The sequence below is a fragment of the Diospyros lotus genome, chromosome 10 (assembly GCF_014633365.1).
Source record: "Diospyros lotus cultivar Yz01 chromosome 10, ASM1463336v1, whole genome shotgun sequence".
NCBI lineage: Eukaryota > Viridiplantae > Streptophyta > Magnoliopsida > Ericales > Ebenaceae > Diospyros > Diospyros lotus.
In genome coordinates, this window is record NC_068347.1 from 22,656,462 (window position 1) to 22,683,286 (window position 26,825).

The 26,825-nt window shown below is 39.2% G+C and overlaps 1 protein-coding gene across 1 annotated transcript in view; it reads right to left on the minus strand.

Annotated features, from left to right (window-relative positions):
• LOC127811455 (protein disulfide isomerase-like 5-4) overlaps positions 1-26,825 on the minus strand; it is a 58,907-nt gene that overhangs the window by 21,274 nt on the left and 10,808 nt on the right. The window contains exons 5-8 of the mRNA XM_052351340.1: positions 2,682-2,866; positions 2,516-2,573; positions 1,500-1,540; positions 1,326-1,400 (exon numbers count right to left, since the gene is read on the minus strand). Coding sequence (XP_052207300.1) covers positions 1,326-1,400; positions 1,500-1,540; positions 2,516-2,573; positions 2,682-2,866 — 359 coding nt within the window. The remainder of the gene's footprint in view (positions 1-1,325; positions 1,401-1,499; positions 1,541-2,515; positions 2,574-2,681; positions 2,867-26,825) is intronic.

A 26,825-nucleotide genomic window follows, 5' to 3' on the forward strand; every position in this document is an offset into this window, starting at 1 on the left:
GAAACACAGACCACTGCAAGGGAGTATCTAAAAAGTAGGCAAAAGATGCTGACCCTACTCAAGAAGGAGTTGCCTATAGCTAGAAACAAAATGCAACAGAATGAAACAGACCACAGGAGAGGTGATCGGAGTTTCAATGTGGGAGACCAAGTGTTCTTGAAGGTAAAAAGATTCCTACAACATTCTTTTTCTGCAACAGCCCTATCCAAGCTAAGTCCAAAATATTTTGGACCTTTTCCTATAATTGAAAGGGTGGGCAAAGTGGCCTACAAGCTACAGTTACCAAGAGTAGAGAGCCACCTTGTGTTCCATGTGTCCCTCTTGCAGAAGTATGCAGAACCTAATGCTATCACTAGCCCTGACCTGCCGCCAGTGTATGAGGATGTGGAAGTGGAAGTGGAACCACAAGCCATTGTGGATAGAAGGGTGATTCATCAGGGGCCCCTACCCCTCATTCAAGTTTTGGTGTAGCAGGGTCTCACTTGCACTCGAATAATACCACCTGGGAATATCTCCCACAACTGTTGAAACAATTCTCGTGAGCTGCTCAACTCTTCCTTAGGGACAAGGAAGATTCTAAGAGAAGGGAATTGTCACGAGCTTGAGGACATTTCTATAATAAACTCTATAGATGCATTAGCTAGTGTACTTAGCGGTTACCGCTTAAGATGCTTGTACCTATTCGGTTACGTCTAACAAACTGAGGGTGATAGCCTATAAAAGGCATTGTAAAGAGGATAGGAACAATTAATGAAGTATTTGGTTCTTTCCCTCTCTTCTCTCTTTCTCTCCTTTCAAATTCTCCCTCCAATTCTTCTTGATCTACGACTTTCCAAAATTATCCAAGCCTCTGATCCGAGGCTTAACAGAGAGGAAGAAAATGTATACTTGATTAAATGGAAAACTGCTTCAATACATTATTGAATTTATGAATGGGATAATATATACAATAATTCTTCTACAACATCTCCTAAAAAAAGAGGAAAATTTGAATATCTTTAAAGGATAAAGTTTATTACTAAAACTGGAATTATCATTTGTAATCAACTGCCTCCTTTTACTGAGGAACCTTATCTCTTTTATCAATTTAATCTTTTGTAATCTTTCCCTATCTCCAACCAACCTTATCTCTTAGTCTCACCCAAATTCAAAATTTTGACTTCCCAATTCTTATCTCTTTTTCTTGATATTCCAACGTGAACTTATAACTCAGTATCTATTATCATATATGTGTAAAAGCAATTAAATCCAGGAAGGATATATGTATGTGTAAATATATATTTACTAATAAGTAACATCAGAAAAGATATTAGTTTAAGAAATACCTTCTACACAAATCTGCTTCTTCAGTGCAATCAACCTTTCCTAAAACAATTCGCCCATCCGTTTCTGGGTCATATCTGAAGATAAGTTCGATATCATTTTCTATGGAACCTAGTTAAAATAATTCTACAAGAAGCATTAAAGACTAAAAACTATGACAAAAGATGCAACCATACCTTCCTTTTATAATATTGGCTGCTTTCTCCCATGAAGGTTTCTGGGGGGAAAGAAACAAGGATGAGATAAAGGGCAGCAGAACTTCACCAAAGTTTGTAACAACATTCATTAAAGATCTGGATTTTGGAGATATATATTTCCAAACAATTTGTAAGTAAGAGGTCAATAACTCTTGGAAAATGAACATGAAATGGTAATGGTGAATCCTTTCAGCTCAGGTACATTGAGTACGGATGAGAGCAAGATAAGTCCCAAGGAAGATACATCAAATGAACTTTCTAACTTAGAAGATAGTTCCGTGCTAGAATAACCTACAAGATAAGTCAGCAACAGCTCGCCTATCATAGTTCCCATCTGTCACAATGAATCTTAAACAAACATGATAATAATACAGGCACTGTCTGACAGATGGAACCAACTGCTCAGTCTCCTAGGCTATTTTCTGGCATGGCAAACACAGCCAAAGTAAGATCTTGATTCTGTAAAGATCTTACAAATAACAAAATTTTGAGAGAAGCATAACTAGAAAGCTCAAGCAAAGTTGAACACTCCTAGCACCAAAATAAGAAGAGAGAAAAAAAAATCCTCTGACTCCTGATATTTTCCTGTTAAGGCCATATTTTCTTCCATTGCCTCTGGATGGTTCCATGTAGTAACTCCTGCTCTAAACTTGATAAAAGCTGGAAGCCTGAGAGATACGCAGATCCTACCAAATACCTCTAACTTTATCCTTCTAGGAAGAAGGTCCTAGGATTAGGGATACTTGTGTTGTTATGTGGCATAAGAAGGGAGTAAAAGGGATTCAGAAGAAGTCTGTAATCATAAAGCGAATAGATAAGTAAATAACGTATGACTCGGTAAAAAAATAAATAAATAAAGTCCACAAGACAGCAACATCAACCAAAAACTTTCAGCAAATATACAGGAGTTACGCCAACTTCACTTAGAGGAATGAGGTCCACAAACTATAAGCAAATCTTTGGAACATAAAATAGCAAAATAAGATAAGGCATACCAGGCGATTACTCCAATAGCACCAAGGAGCATAGAAATTGACAGCCAAAATTTGATGCCTGCAGAAAATGGCAAGTGCATTATTGCCACAAAATAAAGAAATCTCCCACAGTAAACATCAAAGAACAATAATATGATAGTTTGGAAATTAAATTTGTTTCACTTACTTGTGTGAAATTCTATCAAAATTGCGTTCACCTAATGCAATAGAACCTTCAGCATACTCCTCATCAACTTCTTCATCATGCTTAATATTTCTTGAAATTGGCCCTGAATGGAACTCAGAGCCAGTAGGTCTCAAATCAGCACTTATTGGATACTTGCGAATTGTTTTTGTTATATTCAATCTGTTCTGCAAATAATTTCACACAAGTTCAAGTCAGACCACATGGAGCACAGCTACCAGAAAGAAATTGGATTAACAAAGAAAAGCGCAAAGAATTCACACTCAGAGAAAGCAAAGAGACGGAGCCTTGCTTAACTGACAGAACAGTGTATCTAACAATAACATGGAACAATGAAAAATGAGTGCTTTAAACAGACGGTAATCATATAAATGTATAGTTACATACACATGGGCCTGCATTCAGTGTAACCTCTTTATCTTCATATTCATATACTCTCAGACAGATTGAAGGGGGTGGTGTTGGATGTATGGTTCTGAGCAGGGCTATGGGTTTCTGCTATAAGTGATTATAACCCATCCAAACTGTACCCAATATTATAAACAGGCATCAAATTGGCAAAAACAATACACATAGCAGAGAGATGGTTATCCCGAGTAAGCTTTTGCTGTCTCCAATTTTGTATCAATTGAATCTCTCCAAAATTGGGGATCCCACACAATCTCCAGCTCTAGGGAAGTCAAATCCTGTCCAACCCACATCAATAACCATCAAAAGACTTGCACCCACACCAATAATGAAGAAATTCTCATTATGAAGTCCAAGTAGAACCTTTGCAAGGTGGGATCCTTTGTTAAAGGTATGTGGGGCATCAATGATTCAATGCTCCTCTAAAGGTTGCTTGTTCAGTCTCAGAGTTATGGTCAGATGGATTCCACCTATTGGTATTCTACACATTTATTCTTATTGTGGTGTCTGCACCCATGAGAAGGTGAATATGGGAGTTAATCAATTATCACCTTACATGGTGAGCATGCAATAAAGCTGTAGAGTCTTCTATTTCCTTTTTCTCGAGTCTATTTGACTGCCAACGTCATTTACAGGAATATTGCCTTGTTGGAGTAGGGCTCCTATAGGAGTTTGGGAAGTGAACTTTGTTGTGTTTCAAAAGTTAAAGTTATTGCATAAAAAATAACAGGGAATTATTTAAACAATAAGCAGATTGATTGGGAAAATGCCAAAAACAAATTTGAAAGTGCTTAAGTTGTCTACTACTGGTTAACCCAACGGGTTGTTCTTGAGGGAAGTGCCCTCTCCTGTCCAACAAATAAGCTCTCTCTTTTGCAAACCTGAGCATCCACTATAATTTTTTCCTGATATATCTGTTGCTCCAGATTCCAGGCATCAAAAAGAACTATACCACTAGAGTGTAGTTACCAAAGTCCAAGTCTCCAACTCTGGCAAAGGAATTATAATCCACCATAAGGTGTTGAAAACTTTAAAACGAAGGCTCCAATGAGAATGGAATTTTCCGTCTATTCTTCTCATTATCATACAGCCCTAGTTATAGGGTTGTATATTTATAACTTAGGAAAGATTACAACAACACAATTTAGGAAAGTATCCTAGACTTGAATTAAGAAACTATCCTAAACTGAATTTAGACATTTCTAAAAACATAACATTCTAGATTAGCTTCCAGCCATCCACAACTGCTTTCCTTTTCTCTTCCTCTTGAATTTCTCACGGGAATCAACATTTCCCCACAAACTGGTGAATGAATGTCTCAATCATTCCTAGCTTGCATACAAGGTCTTCAAATGTTCTAGTAGCCAGCCCCTTTGTTAGAAGATCAGCCACCACCTGTTTCTCAGATGGAACAAAGGGTATCTGAATCAAACCTTTCTCAAGCTTCTCCTTTATAAAATGCCGGTCAATCTCTATGTGCTTTGTCCTATCATGCTGTACAGGATTATAAACAATGCTAACACCTAATTGATTATCACAAAATAATCTGATTGGACCATCAACAGAAATTTTCAGATCCTCTAGAACAATCCTTAGCCGTAACAAGTAACAACTCACATAAACCAAGTGCCATAACCCTGAATTTTGCTTCAGCACTTGATCTTGCCAAAATACTCTGCTTCTTACTTCGCCAAGAGACCAAGTTTCCACCTAGGAACACACAATACCCAGTAGTAGACCTTCTATCAATTAAGGATCCAACATAATCTGCATCTGTATAGCCTTGAATGTCCAAAGTATCACCTGATCTGAACAAAATTCCCTTGCCTGGTGTTGTTTTCAGATAACACAATATTCTTCTTACAGCCTGCATATGATCCTTAGTTGGACTATGCATAAATTGGCTTATCAAGCTAACTGCATAGGCAATATCTAGTCTGGTGTGTGACAAGTAGATCAACTGGCCCACCAACCTTTGATACCTCCCCTTGTCCACCGGTGGACTGCTAGCATCTCCTCCCAATTTAGTGTTAGGTTCCACTAGAGTGCAAGCTCCTTTTCCTCCTAGTAGACTTGTTTCTTTTAGTAAGTCTAGAATATACTTGCATTGGGATAGACAAATACTTACTTTAGAGTAGGCTACTTCTATTCCCAAGAAGTATTTGAGCGGGCCAAGGTCTTTGATTTCAAAATTCTAAGCCAAATTGTTCTTCAAGACCTTCTGTTCTTCAATATCATTCACTGTGACAATGATGTCATCCACATAGACTAACAAAACTATCACATTTCCCTTTAATAGGTGCTTAATAAAGAGAGTATGGTCCCCCCTACTTTGATGATATTCCATGTGCCTCATGGCCTTGGAGAACCTATCAAACCAAGCTCTTGGTAACTGCTTGAGGCCATCGAGTGCCTTTTTAAGCTTGCATACTTCATCTGAATTTCCCTTCTTGAAACCTAGTGGTGGTTCCATGAACACCTCTTCTAAATCACCATGAAGAAATGCATTCTTCACATCTAGTTATTGTAATTGTCATCCATAGTAGGCTACTAGAGATAAAAGAATCCTCACAGTTGTCATTTTTGCAACTGGAGCAAAAGCCTCCAAATAGTCAATCCCATAAGTTTGAGTATAGCCTTTAGCTATTAGCCGAGCCTTATATCCAAGGTTGTTAAACTCGAGATGGGATCGAATGAAGGTCCATAATATCAAATCGTAAAATTTTAGAGGCAATTAAAAATATTCTTTAATGTGTGTAAATATATGTTCAGAATGACATAATTTTATAAAAAATGAATTGATATTGTTTAATAATGTGATTATTACAATCAGTGTTCTAAAAGGCGCTAGGCACTAATAGGGCGCCAAACCAGGGCCTAGGCAAAGCCTAGGAAAATTGTTATTTTCAACACATAAACCTGCATTATTTTGTAACATTTGTTGCTTTCTTGCATTATTTTGTGCTTTCATCTAATAGTAAATCACACACAAATTAAATTATATATTAACAATAATTTAACTCATAAAATATATTTTTCTTGATTTTTTTTCCCACAATTTTTTTCCAAATTTCCTAGTTGTTGCCCATTCAACATGTGCTTTCTAACTTTTGTTTACTTTTGGTGTTTGGTCTCTCTCTCTCCCTCCCCCCCCCCCTCCCTAAATCTCTCGTCTCCCAAACGAGTTCCATTCTTCTCTACTCCCTCTGTTCAATGACAGAATGGAACAGCAAGGACACTTCGTCCTCCTCCTCTTCCTCTTCCGCTTCTCGAAGCAGCGACAAAATGGAACATCGAGAACACTTCGTCCTCCTCCTCTTCCTCTTCCACTTCTCGGAGCAGTGACAGAATGGATCAGTGAGGACACTTTGTCCACCATCTTTACACGGCTCTTACAAATCGTAGCAGTCAGGCCGCGTGCAACCCAGGTAGGTAGGCGGCCCATGTCGCGCCCGACCCAGGCGACTAGGAGCCGCCTAAATGCCGATCGGGCTGGATTAATCGGCCCAACGCCTAGGGTGTCGGTTAGGGCTTAATCGCAGCGGCCAAGGGCTGCCTAGCACCTGGGTGGCGCCTAGGCGGCTGCCTTGGCTGCATTTTAGAACACTGATTACAATGCATAACTGTATTCCTTATGAATAAAGTACATATATGTACCTATTTCAAAATAAATTCATCTATTAATTTCAAAAATACTAAATAATATGAAATTTCAAAATATTAAGTCCATCTTTTGTCACCATTCATCCATAATCAAATTTTCAAATATTAATTTATATAATATAAATTCTCATAAGTCAATCATAATCTAATATAAATAAAAACAACACACATTGTTAAACATCTAACAAAAGTATGCGAGTTTACAAGTTTACAAACCGAGTTTAGAGTATTGAATCGCGAGTCAACTTCGATTCTATGAAAATCCGAGTTTATAAGCGAGTTTAACTTGTTTAAAACTACGTGACTCATAAACTCGTACGAGTTGACTCGCAAGTTTGACAACAATGCTTCTATATCTCCAAAGACCCATCTGCATTATACTTCAAGTTAAAAATCCATCTATAACCCACTAGAACCACCCCCTAGGCACCAGATCCCATGTTTGATTTTTCTCCAATGCTCTCATTTCCTCCTACATAGCTTGCTTCCATTTCTAATCTTTTAAAGCCCCATCCACCGTTTTAGGGATGACAATGGCGTCTAGTGAACTCAAGAGGCTTTTATGCCTTTGGGAAAGTCTATGATAAGAGATATAGTTGGCTAGAGGATGTTAGGTGTAACTTTTGACCCCCTTTCTGATAGCAATAGGGATATCCAAATCATTAGGGATAAAATTAGAAGGAATTGAGGGATGAGTAACTTCAGTAGCTAGATGGGAATCAAATGTTGATCCTTAATGAGACTACAAAATAGGCTGAGTTCTTCTTTTGTACACAAAAGGAGAGCCTTTAAACCTTACTGGGGATGGAACCTCAGGCTTACCTGCTTGGTCAGGAGTGTTCTGTTCACTGGTAATAGGAGAGTAAGCAGGAGAGTGAGCAGGGTTTGGCTTAGTGATTTCTTCTATCTCAATAGGAGCTAAGTCCAAGCTAGGAAGAAAACTCCCTTGGTCACCCATCTGCTGATTCTCCCCCCCCCCCGCCGCGGGACCAAGGTGAGAAGAGACAAAAAATGGTTGAGATTCAACAAATGTAACATCCTTAGAGACAAAGAATTTTCTAATGGAAGGATGGTAACATTTGTAACCTTTCTGGGTTGGAGAATAGCCAAGAAAGAGACATCTGAGGGCCCTAGGATCAAGTTTGTCTCGGTTTTGCTTGGGAATGTGAACAAAGGCTACACACTCGGAGACTTTAAGAGGAAGAGAGTTATGTAGGCTGATGTCAAGAAAGTAGGATGAAAGACACTAGAAAGGACTCTGATGACTGAGGAGTTTAGAAGGTACTCTATTAATTAGGTAGGCTGCTGTGAGGACAGCCTCTCCCCATAAATGTTTAGGGACATGATGATGGTGGAGAAGGGTTCTAATGACATTTAGAAGATCTTTCATCTTCCTCTCGACCACTCCATTCTATTGTGGAGTGTTGATGCAAGAAGATTCATGGACAACCCCTACTTGCTGGAAAAATTGATGCAAGTGTTGATTGAAGTAATCCATCGCATTATCAATTCGAAATTTCCGAATAGGAGAGCAAAATTAAATCAAGATTATCTTACAAAAATGAGGAAAAATAGTACTAATAGTAGCCTTGTCCTTTAGAAGATACACCCAAGTCATTCTAATGCCATCGTCTATACAAGAGATGAACCATCTAGCCCCAAAACAATTGGAAATCCTAGATAGCCCCCAAACAACAGAATGAATTAATGAAAAAAGATGGGAAGACAGTTTATTACAAATGGAATAGAACACTCGATGATGTTTTGATATCTCACATACATCACAATGTAAAGTACTAGTATCTAAATTCTTGAATAAAGTAGGAAACATGGTTTTCAGTAATGGAAAATGAGGGTCCCCCATGTGATAATGGTGAAGCCAAATGTGAGTGAGAGCAGTAAAAGACTGTGATGAGAAAGCTAGCTTAGGTTGAGTCCCTTTTGGCAAAACACTCTCCTTCTTCAAGACATATAGCCCATTCCACTCCTTAGCAGCACAAATTATCCTCCCCATGTCCATTTCCTGAAATTCATAAGCATGGGGGGGAAAAAACAACACGACAGTTGAGTTCCTTAATAAGTTGATGGACAAAAATCAAGTTGGTAGATAGGATAGGAACATGCAAAACCTATTTGACAGGAAGAATAGAGCTAAGAATGACCCTTCCCTAACCTTTTATAGGAATGGAAGTTCCATTGGCTATGGTAATATGTTTAGGAATTTCCAGAGGCTTATAAGTGTCAAAAATAGTGAGATCAAGAGACATGGTTTGTAGCCCCTGAATCTAGAATCCACAAGTCATCCCTATTGGTCTTTGAGGCAATAAGAGAATTACAGTAAAAGCAAGTACCTTGTTGAGTAAGAGAGCATGACCCATCTTGAATAATTTTCAAAAAACTCTTGAGTTTGTTGATTTCATCTGCATTTAGTTGGTTGAGGTCAGCTCCAGCAACAGATTCTACCTTATCCATGACCTCCTCTTGCTTGCCAGAAAGGTAGGCTTGATTTCTAGAGGGTAAATTTCTTAAACCCCCTATCTTTGGCAACACAGCCCTTTTTCCATGTAGTTTAAAATAGGTCTCCCTAGTGTGTTTTGGTTTCTTATAATAGGTACACCATAAACCTTCTTGCCCTTGTGACTTGGATGGCCCATCAAGCTTCCCTTGCTGAGGTTTGAATTTAGTTCCTTCTCCCTTATTCGTCAGCATAGTTGACCCTTCAGAACTAGTCTCACCAAGCATAGTTATCCTCCTATTCTCCTCACTTCGGACAACAAAAAAAACTTCATTAAGGGATGGAAGTTTTTCCCTTCCAAGGACTTGCACCCTAACCTGATCATACTCTGCATTGAGACCTACCAAGAACTCCACAATTCTATCCCTCTCAATAATAATATTAAGGGTGGTTGCATCTTCACTACACACCATTTTAATATCTTGGTAGTGGTCAAGTTCAAGCCAATATCCATTCATTTTGTTGTAGTATTCAGTTATTGTTAAGGCCCCATGCTTAGTACTACTCAACTTCATTTTAATCTCAAAAATCACTGAGGCATCCTGAACCTTAGAGCATTTACGCCTAATTGTCTCCCCGATATCTTTAACAATGGACCATAACATATAGTTTCTACTTACCTCAAGGGATGCATAGCACTCCACAGCCATGACATGATCATGGAGTCCTCTATATCCCAAGTTGGGAATCGAAGATTTGATGCCTTGGGGTCTGGTGCTATATTTCCTCTTTCCCTTTAGGAAGGTCCTCACCAATTGTGCCAACTGTAGGTAATTTCGACCATCCAAGCAATAGGAATGGTGCATCCTGAGTAGATCACTGGTAGGAAGACTTCCCGTTGATTGATCAAACAAGTTAGTCTCCCCTGATGTCACAGATGGAGCAATCTCGGAGATTTCTGACATATTTGGTGGGATAAGCGGAGTAAGATGGTGCATTGAAGGCAGAACAATAAGGAGAAGTTGATGGCACTAACGGCCAAAGGATGCCAATGAAGGCCAAGGAAAAACACAGAGTGCTGGAGTCAAAGAATGCAATGAAGGCCAGAAAAATTTTAGAAACACAGCTCTGATACCATGTGAGACCGAAATTTTTCATCTATTCTTCGCATTATCATACAGCCCTAGTTATAGGGTTGCGTATTTACAACTTAGGAAAGATTCCAACAATACAATTTAGGAAAGTATCCTAAACTGGAATTTAGAAACTATCCTAAATTGAATTTAGAAATTTCTAAAAACATAACATTCTAGATTAGCTTCCAGCCATCCACAGCTGCTTTCCTTTTCTCTTTCTCTTGAATTTCTCACAGGAATTAACACTAGTTGATGTGCAAATATGCTTACAAACACAGTTATCAAGTTCAGTTCCCCCCCCTGTAACTGCAATCCAATATGCACAAGCCAAAACATGATTCTTTCATACCTCTAGGAGCATGCAGTGTGCAAATTAGATCCCCAAACTAAATACAAGAAATGGCAACTCCACAAAACAGATAGAAGAAAAAAAAACGACCTTGCTAAGCAATTAGATATTGGATCATGGTCATTCTATTTAAGGAACCACCATTTCAAGCGCATCCAGGAATATTACCAAGCAGGGAATAGTGGAACATTGTTGCCAGGATTGTAGTACACTAGGGGTGGTCATACAGGGTCAAAGACAAGGTATGTGACTTAGTACGATAGGCGATACATGGGGGTATGCTTAATTGGTATGCTATTTGGAGTCGTGGTACATTTGAATATTTACGTAGGTTGATATTAAATTCATACCAACCAAATTATATATGTTGTTTTTTAATAAAAATTAATACTTTCATTGATGTTTTAAAGTCTTTTTTTTTTTTTGGAAACAGGTATAAATTTATTTAATATACTTATTAGGCCTAGGAAAAAATGGCTTAAAATATATGTATATGTATACTCTTTTTTAGATGCAACATTAATCATATAAGACAAATACATATTTTTCTGAGCGAAAAAAGGGGGGAAAAGATGAGATAAAACAGTATGCAAACGTGTGAAGGTTGATAAAGAGGAAGAGACAAAACAGTGTGCAAACAAGCAGAGGGAAGCCGAAAAGTTTCTGATCAGTTAAGAGAACTCCCATCCAATCGGTGAAGAGAGTGGGAGAATCATGGTGTCATCTTCTTCATCTTAAGCATTAAACGGTCATTGTCTTTGTTGAGGACTTGATGTTTTGCATTGAGAAATCTGTCTAGAATAAGAGAACAGCAGATCCCCTAGGGAATGAAAGCAGCTGGAAATTCTAAGTTAGGGAGAGGCTAACTTAGGTGTTTTATTATAAGGGTTAGTTTAGTCATTGTGTAGGCTAAAATTAAAAGACCCTGCAATTACTGCCTTCTATCCTCTATAAATAGCAGGCTTTGGCAAGGCAGTCGGACATAACAAACTATCATTTTTGTCTCTGAATGGAGTGATATTGCTGTAAAGAGAGGAAAGGCTTTTGTGATAAGGAGAGTTCTTTGTAATCTCTGTGAGTGTGCAGTGTACTCGTGTGATAGATAATAGGGATCTTGTAACTGTTTTCACCGGATTTCTAGTGGATTGCTCTCAGACTTGTGGCTGGATGTAGGGCTGTATTTGCAGCCTGAACCAGGATACATCGCGCACCTCTTGTGTTGGTTTGGTTGTATCTTTTCATTATTTTCTTTTGTTAAATTCTGTTCTTGTATTTATAGTTTGTATATTTCTGTTGTTGATTGATTTCGGGTGAGAAGTGTTGAGAGAATTGGCAAATAGAAGTATTGATTGATTATCTAAAGAGCTCCTAATCTTAACAGTCTTCTTTGTTTGCTCATTGAGCATCTCTCTCCTCCCTCTCTCTTGGATATATGGGTTGTTTTGTCCTTCGATCAAACCCCTAACCCCTTTAACCAAGTCCTTTCAGTTGCTTTAAACTCTGAAACATGTCATTTTTGGAATTCAGTTCAAGACCCAAAGGGCCCGGGTGATTTTCAATCCACAAAATTGGGACATTCAAACCAATCTGCAGTACCAAGGGTGGTACCATGACCCTAGCATCTATGAGTGGAATATAGTTAAGGTAGCTCCTTTGTGACTAGAAGAGGTAATGGGTTCGAGTTGTGGAACAAACTCTTTGCAAAAAAAGCAATAGGAAGGCCGCATATGAAAATGACCCTCCCCTACCCGTGCACTGGAGACACCCATTTGTTTGTTTTACCAGTTAGTTTCACGAACATAATGAACTATTTAGTTCTTATTGGAAAAAATTGCAATAAATCATGAAATTTTATTTCCATAATTTCTTTCCACTTACAATAAACTGTAGTTTTCCAAGTAGTCAACCAAGTACTACTTTAAAGCATACCAAAATCCAAAATGGCAACCCAACTAAGTGTACCCCTCTTCTTCCATAAAGTAAGTTAAAAAGCTGTACCCACATCACTATACTGAATGCACTGCATTCTAGGTAACTATGGATACAACCAAACGCTGAAATTTGGAAAGCTACCAAAGGAGGCATTTCTGATCATAGGGTCCTATCAGCTCATGTATGCATTCACAACAACTACGGCCATGAGATAATAAATTATCAGTCTTATTTGATTAGGAACGCTTGATTCTATCGTAATATATTATAGTGAATTACATAGTTATAATCTAACTGGTATTAGATCAAGTAGGATTAGTTTGAGAATACTGTCCCACAAGTGAAATGTATTTGCAAAATGAAAATAGATTGGTGAACAAAAATAAAATTTCAATTTTTCAAACTTGGAGAGTTTTGTGAGCTCTCTCTTCCCACCACCCCCACCCAGCCCTATGGAAAACCGCTGGTAGCAACAGTAAGGTTGTTTTTTTATGACTAGAAGGTCACAGGATGAAGCTATTGAAACAACTTCTTAGCAAAGCAAAAGTAAGATTGCGTACAAAAATGACCCTATCAAAGCAGGGAGCCTCATTGCACTGAGATGCCCTTCCCCCTCCTTGTTATATTCTATTCTTATTGTCTTCTCCTCTCCCTCTTATGCTCCCCTGCACGTCTCAATGTTGTTGCAGAGTCCTCTCTTTGTCTATGTTCTTACCAATCAATCTCAACCCCTCTCCACAGGTAGGTGTCACGACCCCAAGGGCCAATTAGTAATAGTAGATTACATGTATTGTTAGGTGTTATACTTTACTGCTTTTCTAGTTTGTACATTTACCTAGAAAGCCTATAAATAGGCTGTAATCTAGAGATGTAGTCATGTTTTTGAATGATAATTGAACTTACTGTTTCTCTATCAACTTTCTGATCTCTCTCGTTTCCCTCTTATTCTCTCTCTTTCTCTGTTCTGTATGTAATTCTCCCCCAAGTCTTGTTGTTATCTCCCTCTCTTTCAGTCTAATTCCCCCACGATTTTTTTTCCAAATTCCTACTCAAACCCTAGGATCATAACAAATGGTATCAAAGTCGATCGTTCCTCAACTGTGAGCAAAGTAGTTTTTCGGTTAACATTCATGCGAATTCTGATGAGCTTAGCTCAGAATTGGAGGCGAAGCAAGCCAGGTGAGTTCTGACAGTGATTCCAAGAAGATTGCAGAAAAGCCAACGACTCTCTGCGGAATTGATCAAGGTTGAGTTTGAAGTTGAAGCGGAAGTTGCGACAAGAGAGTCGATTCTAAAAAAAGCTCGAACGAGCCATCGAGTCATGGAAATTGTGGATGTAGAGGCAATACAGTAATTCCAATCCAACATCATAACTGAGCAAAGCAATTGATTCTTTGATAGTGAAGCAGAGCAATGTCAAATCCGAAATCTGACAAGGGAAATTCTCTCCAATTGAGAGAGAATTACGCATAATGTAGCAGAGAAGAGGGTAAGGATAGAGAGCTAAGAGAGAAATTGAGAGAGAGAGAATTAAGCGGGAAAATAGACTGATTCAATTATCAAATCATGTCTAACAATGAACTGGGTCGGTCTCTTTTATATTGCCCCAGCTGGGAAGTTGGTGCCAAAGCAGTTGCCCAAGTCCCTTCTAGAAACCGTGCAACTTGCCATCAACTTGCATACAACTTGCATTGCTAGAACATTCCTCCAGCAAGCAAATTTCCTCCAAAATACAAATACAATTGTACTTGCAAAAAAATAAGAATTCATAGTCTAATTACGTGACAGTTTCCCCCATCCTTCAATTATTTCTTATCCTCAAGAAATCTTCAGTAGGCTTGCTGAGTTAAGAAACTGCTTCAGCAAGTCTGATAGATACTCCCAGGTATTGTTGTCATTATGGAGAGAGGACCATCTGACGAGTACTTGGGTGATAGGTGCTCCTTGCTTGTAGAGGAATCTTCTGTCAACAATGGCCATAGGGACTAGTGGCTCTGCTTCGTCCCTAATGCTAAGAGGAGGGGATGGGTTGACCCCTTCGGATCCCACCCCTTTCTTAAGCAGGGAAACATGGAAAATCGAGTGTACCTGGGATCCCTCTGGAAGCTGCAAGCAGTAGGCCACTGGTCCTACCTTTGCTAGCACTAGGTACGGCCCATAGAACTTAGGGCTCAATTTAGACACCAGTTGCCTGGAAAAAGCCTAGAGATGTTGGTGGCATAGCTTCAGATACACCTCCTCTCCTACTAAAAATTCTCTCTCACTCCTTCTATCAGCCATTTGCTTCATTCTTTTTTGTGCCTTAGCCAACTCAGTCTTTAATGTTTTAAGGATCTCCTGCCTCCGGTGCATATAAGCACCTACTGCTACCACTGTTGTTGGCTCCCCTATTGCAGGTAGTAGTGTTGTCCTATAACCATATAGGGCCTCAAAGGGGGTCATATTTATGGAGCTATGATGGCTTGAATTGTATCACCATTGAGCCACTGATAACCATTTGTGCCATGCCCTTGGCTGCAAGAAGCATAAGCACCTTAGGTATGATTCAAGGCACTGATTCACTCTTTCAGACTACCCATCTGTCTCTGGATGATAGGCAGTAGACATATATAATTTAGTACCTAGGGAGCTTAATAACTCCTTCCAAAACAAGTTAGTAAAGACCTTGTCCCTATCTAAAACAATGGACCAAGGTACCCCATGTATTTTCACCACATTACCCAAGAAGACCCTAGCAACCTCCTAAGCTGTAAAAGGATGGGATAGGCCAAAGAAGTGGCTAAATTTGGTAAACCTCTCTACAACCACTAGGACGCATTCCCTACCCTCAGATCTTAGCAGCCCTTCAATGAAATCCATCGTCACATTTGTCCAGGCCTCCTCTGGAATGGCCAAGGGTTGCAGTAAACCAGGCTAGGCCACTATCTCGTGCTTGCATCTTTTGCATACATCACAACTCATTACATAGTTCATCACGAATTTCTTAAGCTATGGCCAATAAAAAACTTTTCGAACTTGCCTATTAACTATTTTGGATCCCCGAGTGACCACCCAAAGGGGAGCTATGTCTGTAAGATCTAGTTCCTCGATGTCACATTCTCCCCAATCACCAATCTTCCCTTGTATCTAGTCACTCCATTTGTAAGAGTATAGCTCGATCTACAGCTCCCACAAACACTAAGTTGCTCCAATAATTCATTGGCCCATGCTCTTTGCTGATAACTACCAGTGACCTCTTGGAACCAAAAAGGTACCACTGAGGTAATAGCAACCAACTCACTTCCTTCTTGTCAGCGTGATAAGGCATCTGTAGCCACATTCTCCTTCCCTCTTCTAAATTGTATCACGTAATCTAGCCTCATTAGCTTTGCCATCCCCTTATTCAACAAATGGGAATGTAATTTCTGTTGTAACAAAAATTTGAGACTCTCATAATCTGTTTTTATGATGAATCTCCCACCTTCCAAATAGTGTCTCCACTTTTCCACCACCATTAATATTCCTTGTCATAATTGCTGAGGCCTTATTGTCTAGGACTCAAAGTCTAGTTAAGGAAAGCTAAAGGCCTCCCATCCTGAGATAGGACTGCCCCAATTCCTACTCCATTGGCATATGTCTCAAGTGTAAAGGGCTTGCTAAAATCCGACAGGCCTAGCACTGGTACTTCACTCGTGGCCCTTTTGAGCTATTCAAACGCTCATCTGCTTTTTGGTCCCATTTAAATCCCTCCTCCTTAAGTTGATCAGTCAGTGGCGTACTGATAAGGCCATAATTCTTCACAAACTTCTTATAGTACCCTGTAAGCCCTAAAAATACTCTCAATGCTCTGATGTTAGTGGGCTTGGGCCAAGCAGTAATAGCCTCAATCTTTTTAGGGTCAGTTCCCACTCCTCCCTTAGATATAACATGCCCCAAGTATTCAATTTGAGTATGTGCGAATGCACACTTAGACCTTTTGAGATACAACCGCTTGAATTGCAAGACCTTAAAAATTGTCCCAAGGTGCTCTAGGTGTTGTTCAAAGGAAGAGTTGTATATTAGAATATCATCAAAGAAAACCAGGACAAATTTTCTAAGGTAGGGTTCAAAGATCCAGTTCATTAGTGCCTGAAATATAGCAGGGGCATTAATAAGACCAAAAGGCATTACTGTAAATTCATAGTGGTCATGGTGTGTTCTAAAAGCAGTTTTAGGGATATCAGGTGGATTCATTCTTATCGGATGGTAACCGGATTGAAGGTCCAATTTAGAAAAAACTGAGGCATGTTTAAGTTCATCAAGTATACCATAATCCACTCCAGGGTTTTAAAGGAAACCCTTCGCAACTAATCTGGCCTTGTATTTAAGAATTGAACCATCAGTCTTATACTTGACTTGAAACATCCATTTACATCCAATCAAATTCATATCCTTAGAAAATGGCACAAGAACCCAAGTATGATTAAGGTGCAAAGCATAAATCTCCTCCTCCATAGCTTGAACCCATCATGGGTCTAAGATAGCCTCATGAACTAAATCAAGTTCAAGAGTGCTAACTAAAGCATAGGGTGAGGTAGGAGCAATTTTGGCTTTGGATCTAGTGACCATAGGATGAATAGAAGGTGCAGGGGCAGCTTTAGATCTAGGTAAGGGAGCAGTTGCAATGGGCAGTGAAGAAGAGAAGGAAGAAGAAACTGAAGGACTGGAGCTGGTTTGAGGTGCAGAAGGAGATGGAGCCAGAACAAGATTAGGAGGGACTATGAGGCAGTGCTACTTGAGGAGGTGAAGAAGAAGATGAAGAAAAAGGAAATTGAAAAGAAGGAAACACTGTGGTAGATCCGCCACATTGAAGCTCACTGGAAGTAGACTTAGACACAGAAGAAGAAGACATAGAGAACAAAGCTGAATAAGGAAACTCAAGAGGATTGAATTGGACATGACGGGATACATACACCTTTCCAAATAAATGCAAACACTTATAACCAGCTTGAGTGTGACTATATCGAATGAAAACACATTTGGAGGTATGAAAATCAAATTTGTGCTTGTTATAGGGTCTAAGGTAAGGAAAACAAGCACAATCAAAAGGTTGCAACAAGAAATAGTTTGGTGGCTTATGATATAGTAGTTCAAAAGGAGTTTGAAATCTGAGAGGAGAAGCAGGTAAGAGGTTTATTGTATGAACTGCAGTGAGAAATGCTTCTACTCAAAACTTTAGTGGCATATGAGCATGTGCCAATAAAGTGAGTCCCATTTCAGTAATGTGTCTATGTTTCCTCTCGATCACACCATTTTGTTGGTGTGTATAGGGATAAGTAAATCTAGGTTGAATACCCCCATTATCAGTTTGCAAAACCCTAAGTTTTGAATTATATTGCAGTTCAGCAAACTTGTGGAAAGTAACAAATATAGACGGGGCATCGGATTTCAGTTTCAAAAGATATAGCCACGAGTACCTAATGTAGGCATCCACAAAAACAATTTAATATTGAAATCCTTCAATAGACAAAACAGGAGACCACAAATCAGAATAGACCAATTCTAATGGTTTTGTAGCCTTAATTTCACAATTAGCAAAAGGAAATTGATGTAGTTTACCAAGCCTACCGAGTCACAAAAGGATAAATCAAATTGTGAAAAATGAACATGAATTTTATTCAATATTGCTTTCAATACATTTGATGATGGATGCCCTAGTTTGGCATGCCATTGTAAACTAGCACTATTACATTAAGCTATTCTAGCACTTGGAGACTGCTCATGAACAAATGAGTTGTGTTTATTACAACGAGAACCAGCTGAGCTATTTGACAACAAATGAACACTCGAAGATTTGGATTGGACTGGAATGCTAGTGATAGCCGATAAAGTCCATCCTTAAGACCTCCCTAAAGTAGCACTTTCTTGAAACCCTTGTACTTAATCAAACAAGAAGTAGCATGAAATTCAGCAACAACATTGTGATCACGAGTGAGTTGTGATACACTAATTAAGTTCTTTTTCATGCTAGGGACATGCAAAACATTAGGCAAAGAGATGATAGAAGCAAGTTGTTGTTATGCATATAAATTGCTATAACCAACATGTGAGATAGGTAGGGTCTTAACATTTCTTATGGCCACTTTGTCATCACCAGTATAAGGAACATGGATGGAAAGATTACCGAGGTTAGATGTGATATGGTTTGTTGCACTAGAGTCAACAAACCAGGCAAGATCTGCAACAGAAGCTGAGGATTGGGACAGATTATCAGGTTGCGAAGGAAAATTGCTATAGTGAGCACCTGGAACTGATCCTAAATCATTCATGTAGGCTCCATTAGAACCACTAAAGGTAGCCATATATGCCTTGGATTCTGACTGACCACCACCATTATTAAAACTACCAAACCCTGGATTAGTAGTTCTTTGAGAATTTTTGTCAAACCTATGGTAACACTTGTCAGCAAAGTGTCCCGATTTGCCACAGAGCTGACAATAAACTCTTCTATTCGAAGATTTACCTTGTCCTCTTCCTCCTCTATTAACAAAATTTCCTCCTCTAGTCATGTAACTTCCTCTATTAGCAACAAAATCACCAAATCCATTTCTTGCTGACTATGCCATATTAACAGTCATGCCAAGGGACATATGTAACTCTGAATCAAAAGTAGAAGCAACCGATGGCAAATTCTTAGATGACAGCCTTTGTTCATGCATTAACTGTAATACCCCAAGAGCCCAGAGAAGGATAGTATATATCAAGGATAAATAAGGAAGGAAACAACACCAGCTGGATACCTTTTGGGCTGAATGTAGGCAAGGAACTCCCGGATTAAAAGTGCTTAAGCTGGGAAAGCTCAAGGATGGGTGACCCCTGGGAAGTTTGCGTAAGTCTATTAGGGTAAGTTGTTTCTGTCCTTCCTATCACTCGATGCGGGATGTTACAGGTGATATCAGTGCCAACCCTTGGAGAAGGCAGTCCGATGAGGGTGAGGAGTGGCACCGGGCACGAGGGCCTGAGCAAGGAGCGGTTCCTGGCAGACTTCTAAGAGCCCAACTCTAAAGGGGAGAAGATCCGGGATCAGTTATAAGGTCGCATGACGAGGATGTCATGTGCTCAAGGAGGGGGGAGAATGTAATACCCCAAGAGCCCAGAAAAAGGCAGTATATATCGAGGATAAGTAAAGAAGGAAACAACACCAGCTGGGTACCTTTTGAGTTGAATGTAGGCAAGGAACTCCCGGATTAAGCATGTTTAAGCTGAGTAAGCTCAAGGATGGGTAACTCCTGAGAACTTCGCGTAGGTCCATCAGGGTAAGTTGTTACGATCCTTCCGATCACTCGATGTGGGATGTTACATTAACAACAAGTATTGCACCTTTTCTATATTAATCTCATCCATTTGATAGGTTATCAAACTGACAATTGTTTCATAGTCATGATCAAGTCCATTTAGAATAGCAAGAAGCAATTCCTTATCATCTAGAGGTTCTCCAATTGCTGTTAACGAATGGCCTATAGTCTTAATCTTCAAGACATAATCATTCACTGACAATGCACCTTTCTTAAGAGACCTTAGTTGTTGTTTTAACTGGAATGACTTAACAATCATTTGTTGCGAATAAAGATTTTTTAAGGAATTCCATACCTCAGCAGATGATTCAGAATGAATCACCTGTGCGAAAACCTCCTTGTTAATCGGGGAAAATAGCCACCTGAGCAATAATTGATCTGACTGCATCCAGGCCAGATAATCGGGATTGATCGCATCAACAACTACACCATCCGCTGACACTGAATCTGGACTTGACAGATACTTCGGTGGCAGTGACACCTTATTAACGAATGGCACGAGATCAAATGCATGAAGAGTTGCAAGGATCTGTGCTTTTCAAAAGATGTAGTTGCTCGAGTCGAGCTTAATTGGGATGAAACTAAACGCTTTAGCCACCGCAGAAAAATCAAACTGCAATGCTATTGAGGAAGAGGAATTACAAGGAGACGAAGAGGAGTTCGAATTGCAAGCCATTGGCTCTGATACCATGTAATGAAATTCTAGGGCACAAAAGAACAAAGAACACAAGAGGAAGAAGGGAAAAAAAGTCTCTCGATAACTTTACTGATCTAAGGAATGCCAAACAAACAAGAGGCGTGGCTATTTATACATATAGCGCGACACTCTTATTAATAAACAGCACCTAACTAACAATAACTATAAGTTACCAGAAACACAATAGAAACAAACTAAGCACAGCAAGTACAACAATACAAAACATTTATACTTCCACATAGGTCTTTAATGATAGGTATGGGAAATTTATCTTTAATGGCAATGGCATTTAGTTATCTATAATCAACAAAAAAACGCCAAGTCCCATCTCTCTTTCTGACTAATAGAACAGGGGAGGCAAAAGGGCTATGGCTAGGCTTGATGATTGATAGAGAGAGCATGTCCTTAACCAATCTCTCAATCTCGTTTTTCAGTTTAGGTGAGTATCTATATGATCTGATATTAATAGGTTCAGTGTTTGGTTTTAGTGGTATAGAATGGTTGAAGGGTCTCTCGGGTGGTAGAGACTAGGTTCTACAAATAAGTCTTGATGTTCAACCAATAATAAATCAAGTAAGGCTAAGTCAAATACCTACCATGTAGCTTACAACTGATTGTGGCCAATTTTAGAATCATTCCCCTCTGCTTCCTCCTGTTCCTCCCACTCTTCTATAGCCTCAACTGAGAATAATTAGGCCACTTAAGACATTTTCCTTCAAATTAGTTGGTGTAACTTCTACCCTTTCATCATTTTACAAGATCCCATCTCCATATTTCCCTGGAGAACCACTCTCCTCCCTTCTTTGTCTAGGGACACTTCCATCTTATTGAAGTCAAAACTAATGGGACTCACCCCCCTCATCCAATCTACCCCAAGGACTAATTGACATCCTCCCAACTTGAATAATCTCAAATACTATGGGACTAGTATTTGAAGTCTACTTCAAATACTTCAACCTGCATCTCCTAGCAAAACCCTAAGCAAGTTGACTTGCTTATCACCTTGTTCCCATTAGCCACAGTCACTGAGAATGGTTGTGTGTTGGACAATGGGTACTTCATCTTCTTGGTCGTACCCACATTAATGAAACTATGGGTACTCCCACTATCACTTAGTACCATTAGAGTGCCTTCTTGTGCTCTCCCTTCCACTTTAATTATCTTGCTGCTAGCCACCCCTTTAATGGCATGTAATGAGATGGCCCAATTATCTTCTTCCCCCATATCACCAAACATTGTTTCATCTTCCTCTTCTTTTCCCTCCAATAATAGCAATTGTTTTCTACACTAATGTCCTAGGATACCCTTGTCACCGCACTTGAAGCACAATCCTGCTTGCCTCCTTTGTTCGATTAGCCTGTCCCTATATTGTTGGTTTTGGGGTGCTGGGGGCAAGGTTTGATACTGATGCAGCATGTAGCACATCTGTAGAGAATAAACACATGAAGGAGACTCTAGCGCGTTTGTAGAGAATAAACACACGAAGGAGACTCTTGAAAGAACAAGATTCAATGGCTAAAACTTGATCCTCAAGTAGGCGCAAAACCAAACCTATTTTGCTGAGAAAAACCAAATAGGCTACTGATATTGAATAATGAAAAAAACTCTTTACAAACCCTAGCTAAGGACTATTTATAGTGTTCAGCCAACCCATGCCTTTATGGTAAATAAAACTAATTAGAATCCTAATAGAAGTAAAAACCTAGAAGATATGAAGAAAATTAAAACCCTAAAAGAATATGGAAAAAAAATATGAAGTCTCGACCCTTGTTAGGCCGGTTCTTGAATGGGTCGGTTTGGACCGGGTCTTGAATGCTTTCGGGCCAGTTCTCTCCATCTTCAAATAGTGACTGCATCATTCACCTCTAATTGAGAAGAATTTGTCCTCAAATTATGATTTGGGTATGATAACTCCACATCCGGCAAATACAAAGAGAGATCAGCAACATTGAAGGTTTTGGAATGCCAATATGAGTAGGCAAATCCACAACATAAGCATTGTTATTGATCTTCTTTGTAATCTTGTAAGGACCATACTTCTTTAGCTTGAACTTGTTTTGCTTCCCTGCTGGAATCCTTTCCTTCTTCAAGAATACCATGACCTCATCACCAACCTCAAATACTTTGTGCTTCCGATACTTGTCAGTTGTCGCCTTGTACTTCTCATTCACTTTGTGCAACTTTTGCTTGACATCTTCCTAAACCACTTGAACTTGTTCGGCTAAGTCGCTAACTACAACACTAAAACCAAGTACCTTTGGCAATTTCACCAAATCCAACGAGTAATAAGGTATTTTCATGTATACGATGGAGAATGGTGATCTTCCTGTTGAACTATGCACAGCGTTGTTGTAGGCAAACACCGCTTGAGCGATGACTAGATCTCATTGTCATGGCTTGTCTTTGCAAACGCTACAAATCAAATTTCCCAAGATACGATTCACCACCTCCATCTGTCTATCAGTCTGGGGACGCGCTGTGCTACTGAAATTCAAAGACAAATCGAACATCCTCCACAAAGTAATCCAGAAGTGACTCAAGAATCTTGTATCATGATCCGAAATAATGGTTTTAGGGACTCCATGTAGTCTAACAACCTCCCTGAAAAACAGTTTGGTTGTGGCTACTGCATCTGCCGTCTTTTTACATGAAAAAAAATATGAAGTCTCCTTCGATGCACAGGCCAAGAACTTGCTCTAATACCAAGATGTCAGATACAAAATTTGACAAGGGAAATTCTCTCCAATTGAGAGAGAATTACGCATAATGAAGAAGAGAAGAGGGTAAGGATAGAGAGCTAAGAGGGAAATTGAGAGAGAGAGAGAGAGAATTAGGAGGGAAAATAAACTGATTCAAGTATCAAATCATGTCTAACAATGAGCTGGGTCAGTCTCTTTTATACTGCCCCAGCTGGGAAGTTGGCGCTAAAGCAATTGCCAAGTCCCTTCTAGAAACTGTCCAACTTGCCATCAACTTGCATACAACTTGCATTGCTAGAACATTCCTCCAGCAAGCAAATTCCCTCCAAAATACAAATACCATTGTACTTGTAAAAAATAAGAATTCATAGTCTAGTTACGTGACAAGCAAGCAATTCTTGGAACTAATCTAGGTCGCTACATGTGATAGAGGCAAAAAGGAAGGCGCAATCGGAAACGGATCTTGAACAATTGCTGAACAACAGAGAGTGCGATCTAGGAAGGCGACTCATATTAGAGGTGTTTTAATTTAGGCAATTATCTAGATGCGATACTTACAGTTGAATTGAAATGGTAATTCTGAAGTAAATTGCTGGAGAACGGATTCCAAGAAGTTGAATCAGTTCGATAACCTAGCACTAATTTTGATTGCAACAAGCGATTCAGTTTGAATCTGAAACAAGCTTTGAAAATCTCAAAAGCTTACTTAGATAATTTAATGATCTAGGGTATCAATATATATACAATACATGCTATCTTTTCTCCTAGAAAATAGGAGAAATGTTAGACTATATACCTCCTATAAATTAGGAGTGTTTATCTCCTAAATAGTAGGAATAAATTTCGGCTTATTCTCGAGCCCTCTTTGGATTATTTGTCCCTACTATCCACTTCTTTAAATCTTCTCTTTATCTTCCATGTCACTTATCTTTATTAACTTCAAAACTTCCTTAATCTCGCCAACAGAATCAATTCAATAGCCTAGCCGTAATTCCAATTAGAATTTAAAGGATGATTTAGATCTAGGTGACTGTTAGTGGCAATTTCTAAAGTAGATTAGGTTTGTTGAACTAGAAGCAACAATTGCGGCAGTTTGGGTTTGTTAAATTAGGTTTCAATGAATTTAAGTTTACTAAATTTGAGTGTCGAAATAAGTTTCCGAAAAGGTTCTTAGAAGCTGATCAAGAGGCTATTACAACAGTGAATTTTCAAAGAATTGAATTGTGGAGATGGCCGAATGACTTCTTGAAAGTGCACAGTCATTTGGGAAAACAGTATCAAAAAGTCGTCAATAGGTCCTTGATTTCTTTCCTTATTGCAACACATTCTTCCTTAAATCAAGATAATATTCCGACTGAATGTTTTTCTAATAAATATTATGTTTCCTTAAATCAGATCGGAGATGAGAGTTACAAAGAGGATCTCAACAAGCTGAAACAAGAGGGCTCAGTTATGGAGTACATGGTCAAATTTGAGAAATTGAAAGCACTTGTGCTCAATTCTCATCCAACCTTGACCGAGTCTTATTTTGTAACGAGTTTCATTAGTGGACTTGATGCGCTGCGGCCTGTAATGAAGATGATGCATCCTATCACTGTAAAACAGGTTGCGGCGAAAGGGAGGCTGCAAAAATTAGCACTGGAAGCCATTTACAAAAAGCATGGACTACCACCTAAAGGTTAGTTTAAGAGCAACCAACAGAATGAAGGTATTTCTATGGCTGCCAATCACATAGTGCAGGAATCTGAGGAAGAATCAAAAGTAGACCCATCAATTGCAACTCAATACCCTGACGAGAAAGAGAGTTTGAGCAAGGAGATTGGTGACAATCACGTTTTATATTTGCAAGAAGCTAGTGGAATAGCATTGGAAAAGGAGGATTGCAGTGAAGATAGCTTTCTTATGCCTATGACACCTGCCCTAGGATGGGTCTAGTTTGTGATGGCCCGCATGCAGTTACAAAAGTTCTGATTAACCAATTCGAACATGCACAATCTCACATTGGCCCCAGGGAAACCGATAATAAGGCTTACGTAGTCTTAAGATTAGGAGTTTTGGACCTCTTGCATTCCAAAAAATTATTATAGGAGGTCCAAAGCCATATATGACTGCATGAAGCTAGACCAAAGAAAGAGGCAGGAGGCTGAGGAAAGGCTAGTTTCTGTGTGAAGGTCCAGGAAATTACTAGCACTTATAGATCATCTGGAGAAGAAGAGAGCTTTATCATGGATATCTTTGAGGACTACATTTTACATTTGCAGGAAAAAGAAAAGAGAAGGAACATAAACATGAGGAGGAAGAGACCTAGAAGGAGAAAGAAAAAATGATAAATCAAATAGCGAAGACAGGGAATGGATGAAGAGTAGGGCCAGAAGCTGTGAGTTCTCGGGAACAAAAACTCTTTCAAGGAGGGGGGAAATTGTCACAACTGCAAGGGCATATTAGTAATAGTAGATTACATGTATTGTTAGGTGTTGTACTTACTGCTTTGCTACTTTGTACCTTTACCTAGAAAGCCTATAAATAGGTTGTAATCTAGAGTAGTGTCATGACCCTATGAACAATAAAAGGGTATTATTGTAATAGGATAGAATAGTTGGTTAGGGATATTTTAGCAAGTGGTTAGAAGCACATGGAGCATGTGCTAGGCTGTTAGAAGGCAAATATGCCTATAAAAGGTTGTTGTAATGGTTTGTTTCCTTATCCAAGAAATTAATGAATTGAAATCTGTTTTTCTCCTCTTCCAAATTCTCTCCCCTTTCTTGATCTTCATCTCCCTCTTTTCTGTTCTTCTAATCCCCCTAACACTTCTTCTAATCTCTCCCTCATGCTTCCAATTTCCTCAATTTCCTTCTATTCCTAGCTTTAGCTGAATCGGATTCTTCTGATTCCCAAACTGATCCTAGGTTAAGCCCTAGGATCATGACAAGTAGTAGTCATGTTTTTGAATGATAATTGAACTTCTTGTTTCTCTCTCAACTTTCTGATCTCTCTTGTTTCCCTCTGATTCTCTCTCTATCTCTATTCTGTCTATAATTCTCTCCCAATTCTTGCTGTTATCTCCCTCTCTTTCAATCTAATTCTCCCACGATTTCTTCCAAATTCCTACTCAAACCCTAGGCAAACCCTAGGATCATGACAGTAGGGTCTCTGTGCCTGCATATTCTTCCCTAGTTCATCCTCTTTCTTCTTTGTTCTTGTATCTCAATGCTGCCCCTGTTCCAGAATGCCCTCTTCCTTGCCATTCACTTCTCTGCCTCCTGCTCTGCTGCATATTTTTCTTTAATTTGTGCAGCTTCACCTCCCTATCTATCTCCTATGTCTTTTCTTCCTCTCTGTTATTGCTGCAATTCTCCTGTTCTGTTTCTGCATTTTCTCTCACTTAACACACTGTCATGTTGCCACCATGCAGTTTTCGATTGTGCTGTGTTCTCTCAAACTACATCTTTTTGGTTAGGAGAGAACTACCCAGTT